At 51.2% G+C, this 11,362-nt stretch overlaps 1 protein-coding gene across 1 annotated transcript in view; it reads right to left on the bottom strand.

The window, feature by feature from the left end:
• Positions 1-655: 655 nt before the first annotated feature.
• Muc2 (mucin 2, oligomeric mucus/gel-forming) overlaps positions 656-11,362 on the bottom strand; it is a 31,222-nt gene continuing 20,515 nt past the window's right edge. Inside the window, 19 exon segments of the mRNA NM_022174.1 lie at positions 656-1,032; positions 1,156-1,282; positions 1,741-1,780; positions 1,974-2,102; positions 2,736-2,834; positions 3,088-3,210; positions 3,331-3,371; positions 3,581-3,685; positions 3,980-4,157; positions 5,731-5,762; positions 5,878-5,975; positions 6,107-6,176; positions 6,374-6,552; positions 7,499-7,715; positions 7,976-8,159; positions 8,753-9,000; positions 9,473-9,647; positions 9,899-10,188; positions 10,783-11,061. Coding sequence (NP_071510.1) covers positions 810-1,032; positions 1,156-1,282; positions 1,741-1,780; positions 1,974-2,102; positions 2,736-2,834; positions 3,088-3,210; positions 3,331-3,371; positions 3,581-3,685; positions 3,980-4,157; positions 5,731-5,762; positions 5,878-5,975; positions 6,107-6,176; positions 6,374-6,552; positions 7,499-7,715; positions 7,976-8,159; positions 8,753-9,000; positions 9,473-9,647; positions 9,899-10,188; positions 10,783-11,061 — 2,837 coding nt within the window. The 3' untranslated portion in view covers positions 656-809.

The following is an 11,362-nucleotide window of genomic DNA, read 5'->3' as shown; positions in this document are numbered from 1 at the left end:
CTGCACAAATGCATGGGGTCAAGCAACCATGGGCTGAGCCCTCAGAACCCTGAGCCAAATAAATTCTCCTTGTTTTATTTGTTTTGAGGAATCAGTGTCACTCTGATACAGAAGAAAACAATGCAGTCCACCGTTATGGCTGTTTTTCTTTCAGTTTGCAGCAGAGGTCAATGCCCTACCCCCAGTCTGTGGCCTGAGACCTCCTCAGTGACATGCTTACACCCCATGGGCACAGACACATAGAAATACACAGGTGTGCAGGCACATCTGTGTTCTTGCACCTACACACACACACACACACACACACACACACACACACACACACACACACACACTGTCCCCATAGCTTGTGGACACAGTTCTCACCCATTAGCAGAAAACCCTCTAAAGGAACTTGAGGGCTTTGTCACTCATGGTGGGAGGGGGCTTCACTCAGCCAGTGCTCTGAACACTGCCTGACAGAGCCAGGAGCCCAAGGGAAAGGAATACAGATGGCAGAGTCACATTGAGTCTGCTGTGCAAAAACCAGTGACTGAACCCCAGGGCTCCCTGAGGATCCTTTTCAAACTAGCTGGCCCTACCCAGTTCCCAGAAGCCATCCACATAGGGGCCCCCTCGGATTCTTGAGAAACCAATTTAAATCACAATACCAGAGTGGCTATGCCTGAGTTTATTATCAGAAAGCAAAGAATGGAACAGAAACTCCGAAAATAAATATGTGCAGAGAAGAAGTCAAGCAGGAAGTGGGGAAGCTCAGAGAATCAGCAGGATGGCTCAAGATGGGAAGAGATGTGCACGGTGTAACCCGTTCACTTCCTTCCTAGAAGCCGGGGACTAGAACGCCTGGTGCGGCTTTGCTGGGCCTGTGGCAGCTCACAGACGGTGCCCTGGCACAGACAGCTCTCGATGTGTGTGTAGCTATGGCTCAGCTTACTGCCATCTGGGCAGTCCAGGGAAACCATTCGTACACTGGTCCTCTCCTCCCTGCAGCAAGAACACCCATGATCCAGATCCTGGGCCTGGGCAGAGTACCTGGGGACGAGAAGGGCAGAATGAGTGCCAGCCTCCCTGAGAACAGCATCACAGTTCTCCCTCCTTGGGAGCCCATCCTTGAGCTCCTCCACCCCTCCATCACACTTGTAGCCTGAGACTCACATGGCAAAAGTCCCACAGGACCCAGCGCAGAAGTTCATGGAGATGTTCTTGGCGCAGCCATTGTAGGAAATCTCCTTCATGACGGGTATGGCAGAGCAAGGGACTGTGTTGTTAGGGTTATGGATGCCTGTGGAGGGAGACGCAGGTGCAGAGGATGATCTAAGACATCTATCTGTCTGTCTGTCTGTCTGTCTATCTATCTATCTATCTATCTTCCTTCCTATCTATCTATCTATCTATCTATCTATCTATCTATCTTCCTACCTACCTATCTATCCATCTATCTATCTATCTAGCCTTACCTTTACCCTGGCCCTGGCCCTCCCCCTCCCTAGCCCTCTCTGGTCCTGGTTCTTCTCCCTTCTTTCCCACTTTCCTTTTAGGAACTGAGTCCCAGCATGCAGCTGGGCTCCACCCAGCCTCTCCCTGGAAGCGGACTCGGATCCCTATACATTCGCATGAGTGTAGGAGACACAGCAGGGGCAGGAGTCCCGAAGCACCCTGTCCTGTGTCTTCTCAGGTCTTCCTGCTCAGGGTTCTGAGGAAAGCCCACCCATCACCCAACACTTCCCCAGCTGTACTCACATGTCTTACAGCAGCCATTCGGCATGTATGTGATGGAGCCCTGAAGAGAAAGAGGAGTGAGAAAGAATCCCACGGCACCCCCAGCAGGTGAGCGCCCCTTCTTGCTAGGATACATAAGGACTTTCCTACAGGAGGGTATGGAACAAGTCCCCTGGAAACCAGGTAGCTAGTGCACCAGGGTCCCCTGCCCCTGGCAGAGCATACATGGACAGGGCCATAGGGGTCCCACTCACCGGAACACAATCACTTGGGTCAAAGTCAGGGCAGGTGATATTGGAGACTGAAGAGATGAGCTGATTGTTGATTTTCATGCAGCTGAAGAAGGTGCACCTGTCGTTGGGGTTTTTCTGTATCTCCCCAGGCTGTGGACACAATAGGATAAAGATGAGCAAAAGTGTTCACCAGAGGCTAGCCAAGGAAGACCTGGGAGGTACAGGTTCACAGAAAGGAAGCCCAGAGTCACCCCAGAATCTTGGGGACAGGAGCTTACCTACCTGTGGTTAGATAACACAAAAATCTCTAACCTACGTCTAACCCGTGAACTAGAAAGTGACTCTGAATGGAGAAATGATCTCTGAAAAGCTCAAGAAAATAATCTGGAGATGAAGTCGCCCTACATCAAAGAGGTCCTAACTTCAGGAATGAGCATCCTTGTAAGAGACAAAAGAGGAAACATAGGCTCAGATAGAAGGCAGACGGCTACGTCAGAGGCGATGCGAACACAAACCAGTGTTGCCTGAAGCCCAAAGGAAAGGAGGCAGGAAGGACTCCTCATAGCTTCTGCCAGCCTTGATCTTGCCCTCCAGAGCTCCGGAAGTGGGGCAGTCATACATGTTGTTTTTAGCCACCCAAATATGGCCACTCATACCAATGTGGGATCTAGGCTGAGGCAAGCCCGAAGTCATCTAAGCCTGGCCCGCAGTGGTTGACTAGCTTATGGGTGGAACACACACACACACACACACACACACACACACACACACACACACACACACCTTCAGAATGATGTACTGCTGCTCGGGCCTCTTGATGATGCAATGGGTCTGCTGGCACTTCTTGCAACATTCCCCAGGAACCTCCACAAGCTCAAAGCCCTGTGAACACAGAAGATGAGGTTGAGATCAAAGACTTGTCACCGCATCCAACCAGACCACGGAATTGATAGAATGTCTCACTGGGGGTGGGGGGGCTGTATATAAACAAGTGCCAAGGCGGGAGGTAGATTTGGCACTGTTTGGCAAGAAAGACTTAAGAAAACTTGAAGGCAAATCATGGAAAATTAACATGAAATCGTGTTAGGAGATGGGAAGTGGCAGGAAGTGGGAGAGAAGGGGGAGCCACACTTACAGAGCTGCAGGAGATGTTGCAGGGCACATGGGTACAGGAGATGACATTGAGCTGGGTGCTGTTGTCCATGCTGTCGGTGCATACACAGTCCTGGCACTTGTTAGAGTACACTGGGGATCCAGGCTTTGGGAAGACACAGAAGTAAGGGAACCGCACACACCATCATACATGCATCACTCCATCTTCAGGCAAGGGCAACGCCACCCGTCCCCCACCCCCATCCCCTCCCAGCTCAGAACTCACCTGGTATTCAGCATTCTCGTGCACGCACACACCCTTGGGCACTTGGAGGAAAGAGTGGGGAAAGCCATCAGAGGCTATCCTGAGCCTCAGCCTGGCTGGCATACACATCTGAGCAGATGCTCAGGGCCGATAGGCACATAGCCGTAGCCATGACAAAGAAGGCCAAGGAGAGAGCATGTTCCCTCCGCTGGCCCCTCGTTCACAGCCTGTCCAGCCTGTGGCCTTCCCTCACCCCGGTGGCCTGACTTACCACAGGAGTAGACAGGACAGCATTTCCCAGGCACATGCTCACTCTTCACTTCGAATCCCAGCAGACATGAGGGGCGTTCAGCTTTGCACCGTTTGGGGTCACACTCTGAGGGCAGAGAAGGAGGGTGGTGACCAGGATGGACCCCACAGGCACAACACCACCCCCCCTTGTATAGCAGGAGTCTAAGCCTCTGTGGAGCCCACCAGGACCAGTCCTTGCATCAGGAGCTCCTGGCCTGATCCAAGAGCTACTCTCGACACCCTCTCAAGTGAGCAGAACCTGAGCTCACCAATGAGGGAGTGGCAGAAAGCCTCACCTACAGTGGGCATGTTTGGTTACACTAAAAGCATCAGCCCCAGTAGTCTGAGAATGGCTCCCACGCCCCAGGGTTGGCCTTACTACATGAGGTGGTGTTGCAGCACTTGTCATCTGGGTCGGCCTCCACAACAAGGTAGGTGCCATCCTCCTCACATGTGGTCAGGTTGCCCCTAGCACACTTCTTTGGTTGGCAGACAATACCACTTCCACCCTCCAGGCAAACACAGTCCTTGCAGTCAAATTCAAAGTGCTCTCCAAACTACAAAGAGGAAGGATTAGATTAGCACCAGGCTAGCCCTGTGGTAGCACATCCATGACCAAGCAAGGAAAAAGGGCTGGACCAAGTAGCTAGATGAGGTGTCAAGTGAGAAAGCTGTATCTCTCACTACCTTGGAACTCACAGGACAGGTTCAGGGACAGATCAGCAACTGTTCATTCAAGGGCACTGATATCACACAGATGTGACCTGCTCACTAGCACCCATCAGTATCTGCCCAGTATGCAGCAGATTACCTACTGAAGGCATTTTTTTTCTTTTTTCTTTTTTTCGGAGCTGGGGACCGAACCCAGGGCCTTGCACTTGCTAGGCAAACGCTCTACCACTGAGCTAAATCCCCAACCTCAAGGCATTTTTTTTAATTGAGCCAAAAAGTCCAACAATAGCTGTGAGGAGCACATACAGGAAACAACACTGAAGTAGCCAATGTGCCGTCTTATATTTAGTCAGAGTATTATATGACTGGTGGGTAGATGGGTGGACACATGGATGGATGGGTGGATGATGAATGGGTGGAGAGTGGGTAAGTAGATGAATGAACAAGAGATAGATAAGATACATGGATGATAGAATAGTTAAATGAATGGATAGTAAATGGGTATATGGAGGACGAATGGTTCAGATGGGTGGGTGGGTGAATAGATTGATGGATGTAGAATAGGCGAGTGAATGATGAATGAGTGACTGGATGATGGATGAATGGTTGGATGAATGGATAATGGATGGGTAATTGGATGGATATATAATACATACATAGATGTATAGGCAGATGTGTGGCTTGGGTGGATATATGGATAGACAGTGAGTGGGTGGATAGATGGGTGTTGGGTGGCTAGTAGGCAGATGGATAGATGAGAGATAAATGAATGGCGGGTAGGTGATTACCTGGATAGGTAATTGATGGGCATACAGATGGATAATTTGGATGGGTGGGTGGGTGGGTGGATGGATGGATGATGGATGGGTAAATGGATGGATGGGTGGACGGGTGGATGGATGGATGGTTGAATGGATGGTGGATGGATGAATGGATGGTGGATGGATGAATGGATGGTGGATGGATGGATGGTGGATGGATGGATGGTGGATGGATGGATGGATGGGTGAATGGATGGTGGATGGATGGATGGTGGATGGATGAATGGATGGTGGATGGATGGATGGGTGAATGGATGGATGGGTGAATGGATGGATGGGTGGATGGGTGGACGGGTGGACGGGTGGATGGATGAATGAGTAAACAGATTGATGGGTGGTCTGATGGAAAATGGATAGGCAAGTGGACAGATGGGTGGATGGAAAATGGATGATAATACATTGTTAAATGGATGAATACATGGATAACAGATGACTCAAGGATAGATGGCTGGATGATGGACTGATGGAGAGGTGCACCAATGGCAGGAGAGTGAGTGGATGGATCTCATCTAGTAGGACTTACATGGCTTATGACTCAGTCCTTGGGCCTCCCAGGCTGTCATACCACTTCACCCCACTCATTCCCCCAAAACTTGGGATTTTAAGGAGAATTCTCCTAGCTCAAGTGGGAACCTACCTCTCTGGGCACATTGTCCGGTCCCACACATCCTAGAAAGAGAGAAGAGACAAACTCTATTAACACTGTCGTGATATATAGAATTAGGATCAGCCTTCTGTGTGTACACAGAGGAAGTGGGAAGGGGGTGACGGAAGTAGGGCATACCACATATCTTCACACAGACGTCATAGCCAGGGGCAAACTTTGTGGTCCCTTCAGGACAGAAGCAGCCTTCCACCAAGAGCGTGGAATTCTTAGGGGAGCTAGAATGGCAAGACACATGCCTCAGAAGGAGGGAATGACAGACATTCGGGCACAGCTCTGGAAAAGGAGCTAAAGCTGGCTGGGATGCATGAGCAGGACTAGGGAAGCAGCAGGGATCTTGGGTGCATACCTGGACTGGCAGGTGGGTTCCTCTGAAGGGCCACAGGCCTGATACTGCCTGTGAGCTGGACACGTCACAGCTGCAGGGAAGGGACGAGAATAAGGAAGGCCATATCCAGAGAGAAGCCTGTCCCTCCCTGCAGTGACAGAGCTACCCAGCCTTCCCACACAGGACTTCACCCGATGCCAACAGAGGATGGGTAGTTGCCCAGTACCCGTGCCTGGCCCACAAGCCCCAGCACAGGGCAGTGAATGGGAAAGGATAAGAGGGACTTACCGCAGGCCCCCTGGGTGTGATTCCGCCAGTCAATGCAGACACCTTCCTGAGCACAGAGGGCAGCATAGGCCTGTACACTGGCACACTCCATACCAGAGCCAGCCACAAAGCAGCTATCAAACAGGCAAGCTTCGTAGTAGTGCTTGGGAGGCACGAAGGGGTGGCACTGGGAGAATAAGCTATGAAGGGGAAGATGGGTCGGGTCACATTGTGGTCAACACTGAAGCCTCTCCACATGATCTCCCAGCTGTCCCCCATCCCCACCCTACTGGAGCCTGCTCAGAGGCACCTGCCAAAGACAAGATACACTATGATAACCAGCTGCAGAAGACAGGAAGGGCTGGCCTCTAGGAAAGGAAGGACATTGTCTGTTTCATCGGACATGTAGAAATACACTATGTACACCTCAATGGTCAGTAGTTGCCAGGATGTCCCCTTCCAACAATCCTGGCAGAGACTCAGCTAACTTTGACCTCACCCTGCTACCTTCAGGGACAGGGAGCACCCTCCTGTGGCTACCAGATTTAGAAGTCCCTGACCTGTGTCCAATCCCAAACCTACTTCCCTGAGATGCTGCCTTCTGGTTAGTTGATCTACAGCTCAATGAGGCTGCACCTAGCCAGGAGGTGAGAAATGTCTGAGAGCAAAGAAGGGTGTTGTGGTATGGGGTGTCAGAGAATGGCTATGGCCTGGGGAAGCAGAAGCCAAGTCCTGGGACCCCTGGGACCCAACACCCATCCACAGTAACAACCTCGGCTCTTCCAGGCCCACATGGGCTGCTCTTTGCCTACTTGGTAGACAGCAGGGGTCATAGAGATGAGACCTCATGAGACTCTGGGTTGGGTTGGGTTGGGTTGGGTTGGGTTGGGTTGGGTTGGATTGGTTTGGTTTGGGTTGGGTTGGTTTGGGTTGGGTTGGGTTGGGTTGGGTTGGGTTGGGTTGGTTTGGTTTGGGTTGGGTTGGTTTGGGTTGGGTTGGGTTGGGTTGGGTTGGTTTGGGTTGGGTTGGGTTGGGTTGGATTGGTTTGGGTTGGGTTGGGTTGGGTTGGTTTTTTGAGACAGGATCTCATTAGCCTAGGCTTGCCCTTATCCTCTCGCCTTCACTTCTCCACTTCCCACAGATCACCTGTCCATGATGAGCTGACAGACAGGAGACACAGTGCAGTTTTCAGGGAAAGGTCCTGGTGTCGTGATGGCTGGGCGCTTAGTGGTGAGGCCTTTGTGGGGACAGTGTGGCTTGGACGGGTCATTCACCAACCACTCATCAGCAGCAACTTCACAGTTAGAAATGATCTCCCCACTGGGTAGGATACAGTCATCAGCAGTATTGTTGGTGCAGGTGCCTGTGTGCAGAGAAGTAACCTATTAGGCCAGCATTGAGCCCTGGCCCTTCTCTGGTCTAGAGTCTGTGTGTCCCACTAGTCAGGCCAGAAAGCAAAACCAAGAAGGCCAAGCCAACATCTGCTGTCTTCTCACAGGGACCAAACACAAGACAATGCCACAGTGACTGTCCACAGAGGAACAGAGAACCCCCAGCTGGGTGACAGAAGCTCACACCCAGTCTTGCCCTCCAAGGAAAGAGGCAGGGGAAGGGGGCACTCACCACATTGGCCCTTTGTGTTGTTGCCAAACAGGTGGTAAGGCAGCCGGATGGAGAAAGACAGGCCATTGTAGGAGACCTGGGCACCCAGCCTGGGGATGTCCACCACAAAGTTGATGCCAGATTGGTATACCTCCAGTCCATACTTCTTGTAGGGCAAAGCCACTAACTGCTTGTTCACCTGTACCTGTAGTCAACACAGCTGAGTCAGAGAAGACCTCTGAGACAGGAGCTGCCACCTGTTAGAAGATTGCCCTGCTCTGTCCTGTCCTTCCATGAACCTCTCTGGAAGCCATAGAGCTGATCAAGAAGACAAGGTTGCACCTTGGAATAGCACCAGTGATATCTCCAACACTATCTGAAAGGGGGAGATTTTCCTCTCTTTCCATCTTTCTCTTTCCTTCTTGCTTCCTTTCTACCATACTGACCTTTGTCTCAACTCATTCCAAGAGAGCCCAAGAAGACTCTCCCAGAGACTTTGAGGCTCCATGAAAGGATCGGGGCTCCTCATCTGTTTCCATAAACATCATCGGTGACACCAGTAGATAGAGAGGACTCAGACACGGTCACCACCTGTTCACCTATCCTCACAGAGGGAGTTTCTGTGTTCATTTAGAGAGCCCATTAGAAGAGCTGACAGGACCCTAAGGAGCACCAACAATGTGCCACAGCCCCAGCCTGGTCCAATAGATGTGCAGCCTAGTCCTCCGTCGCCTGTGGCCCACAGTCTAAGGCCATGACAAGTTTACTGTGGATACCCAATCAGCCCCAGCTACATACCTCCACCTCAATGGGCATCATGTGCACAGTCTTGATCAGCACTTCCTGGGTCTCATGGTGCACAATAAGTGTGCGGGGGCAGGACACCTTGTCGTTGGCATCGCAGTGGTAGTTGTCAATGTAGACCCCAAAGTTGTCCACTGTGGGGGTAATCTCCTCTACCAGCACATAGGTACAGTTACCCTGGTAACTGTAGTAAAGCCCATCGAAGGTGACAAAGTGTGGGTCCCCCCAGCCAGTGCAGTAGCCTGTGGAAAAAGGTCCATAAATTGATGTCACCAAGCCAGAACCACCGGAATCAAGTCATTGTCAGGATTCAAGAAATAGGCTAGAAAAACTATCAATCATTAAAGGAGTCTTAAAAAAAATAATAAACCCTGCAGGGGCATCCAAGCTGGAGCAGATCTTCCAAAAGCATCTTCCCATTTGGTCCAGAGACCTCCTTCTGCAGGGTGAGTCCTTGCTTAGGGGCCGGGGCAACCCCACCCTCAAAAGCATCCTTGCTCTGAAATATGCTTTGCTCCATCAGACAAGGCTTCTACCTGCCCAGGCTCCTACTCATAAACATAAAGGGTGTTGGGAAGTACCTAAGACTGTACACCCAGCCTTCAGCAGGTGCTTAGCAATTAAAGTCTGCTCCCAGGAGGCTGGCCCCGTAGCCACCAATACCAAAGAAGAAAGGACCCTGGCAGGTACATCCCAGGTAGCTAAAGGCCTTACAGTCACATTCCCAGTGCCAGCAGCAGCCATCAGGGTCAGGGACACGCACGGGTTTGAGGCCATTGGAACAGGTGGGCATGGGTGGGGGGTTGCACTCCAGCTCCACAATCTCCACTACGTTGTCATATTTGCAGATGGCCATGGTACAGTTACACAGCCACCAGGTCTCATTGACCTGCAGAAGAGATAGTACCAAACTATCAACATGCAGCTTAGCTTAGCTTCCCCAGTCTACACAGGAGGACACAGTCTACACCCAGGTCACTCTCAGGGCTGGAGCTGAAGGCAGCTAGGATTAGGACATGGAAAGGCAGGATATGATAAAAAGAGAGGAGAGTAGAACCTGTGCCCATGCTGTGCCCAAAAGGGAAACATCCACCCCACTGTTCAGTGCCAAGGTAACAAAGCCACATACTGCCCACTGACCTGTCTGGGAGGATCAAAATCGAGGCACCCAGGAAGGGTGGTTTTGGGTGGTGTGCTGGGCGTTGACTTGGATGATGTGGATTGGGGCGTAGAGGGTGTAGACTTCGAAGATGTGGTAGATGGTGTGGAGGGTGTGGTTGTCTGGGAGGATGTTGGTGTTGTTGGTGTTGAGGGTGGGGGAGTTGAGGGAGTAGATGGACAGGACCAATTGAAGACCTGGAGTTGGCAGTCCACAGAGCAGTTTACAAAATAACAGGTGTCCCCATAGGTACTGTTGTAGACCACTTCACCTACAAGGGACGAGAAAGACAGTCTTTACACTATCCAGGGGCAGAGCTGGCCACTAGAACACAGTGATAGACACCCATGGAGGTCATGGGGAGGGACTCAGTGTACTGGGGGAGGGACCTTAGGGGAGATAACTAAGGTTAGGTGAGGTATAACAGTGATCCCCCTAGCATAGCATTAGTGGTATTTAAAGAAAAGAGAGACTCAGAGTCAGCACATTTGTGCCATTCCACCACCTGGAACCTGTTTTGATGCACATAAGATGTCAGTGCCACTCCTGTACTACCTAGCCTCCAGAACTGCCAGATAAATGACCCTCCATTATTTATAAATCATCTGGCCTCAAGTGTTTTGTTACAACAGAAAATGGACTGAGCCCCACCTCTACTTGTTCTCCAAGCCTTGGAAGAACCCCGAATTCTGGTTCATGTTACCAACAAGATGAAGCTGGCCACAAAACATCCACCCATGACCACCCTCCAGCCTTCGCCCTCCTGATCAAGCTTCAAGTTGAGGTCTGACCCTGGTTCTACCTACTGGTAAGAGCAGGGACAAGTCTAAGCTGTGTGAACATTAGATATGAACACCATAGATACCTGGACCATAGAACATCTCATCCACAACACAGCAGGTAACTAAGGTTGCAATGCTAGTCCAGACAGTGCTGGGAGAGGTGATTGGGGAAGCTGAAGAGACTGTCCCCCAAGACGAGGTCCTGGTGGTTTCCATGGTTGGTGTGGTTGACGAGAGCCTTGTCTGGGTGATTGCTTCCGTAGTAGAGGTTGGCACAGTGGGGGATGTAGGGGTGGATGTGGAGGGTGGTCTTGTGGTAGGTGAGGTTGGCCCTGTTGTGGTCTTTGAGGAAGTGGGCATGCCTGTAAGAAGAGTTTCCATGTTAGCTGATGGCACTGATTATCTCAGAAACCACAGAGCTCTACCACCAGGCCCCACCACTGTAAGATAACAGCTAGGTCAAGAAGTCATGGTGAGGTGTCAAGCTTTATATACACTCACCAGGATTTGATAGCACCATGTACACTGTGTGACTGTCACACTGAACACTGGACATCTGCCAGTGCCAGACTAGCTACCCTCCAAGACCTCTTGTGCCATGCCCAGGCAGGAGTATCTTACACCAGCCCTGACTCCATACAGCTCAGGACTTCCCCAGGAGAT

Source organism: Rattus norvegicus, chromosome 1, assembly GCF_021556685.1.
Source record: "Rattus norvegicus strain SHRSP/BbbUtx chromosome 1, alternate assembly SHRSP_T2T, whole genome shotgun sequence".
In the NCBI taxonomy this organism is placed as follows: Eukaryota; Metazoa; Chordata; class Mammalia; order Rodentia; family Muridae; genus Rattus; species Rattus norvegicus.
Note: the sequence above shows the minus strand (reverse complement) of the source record. Positions and strands in the feature narration are given on the sequence as shown.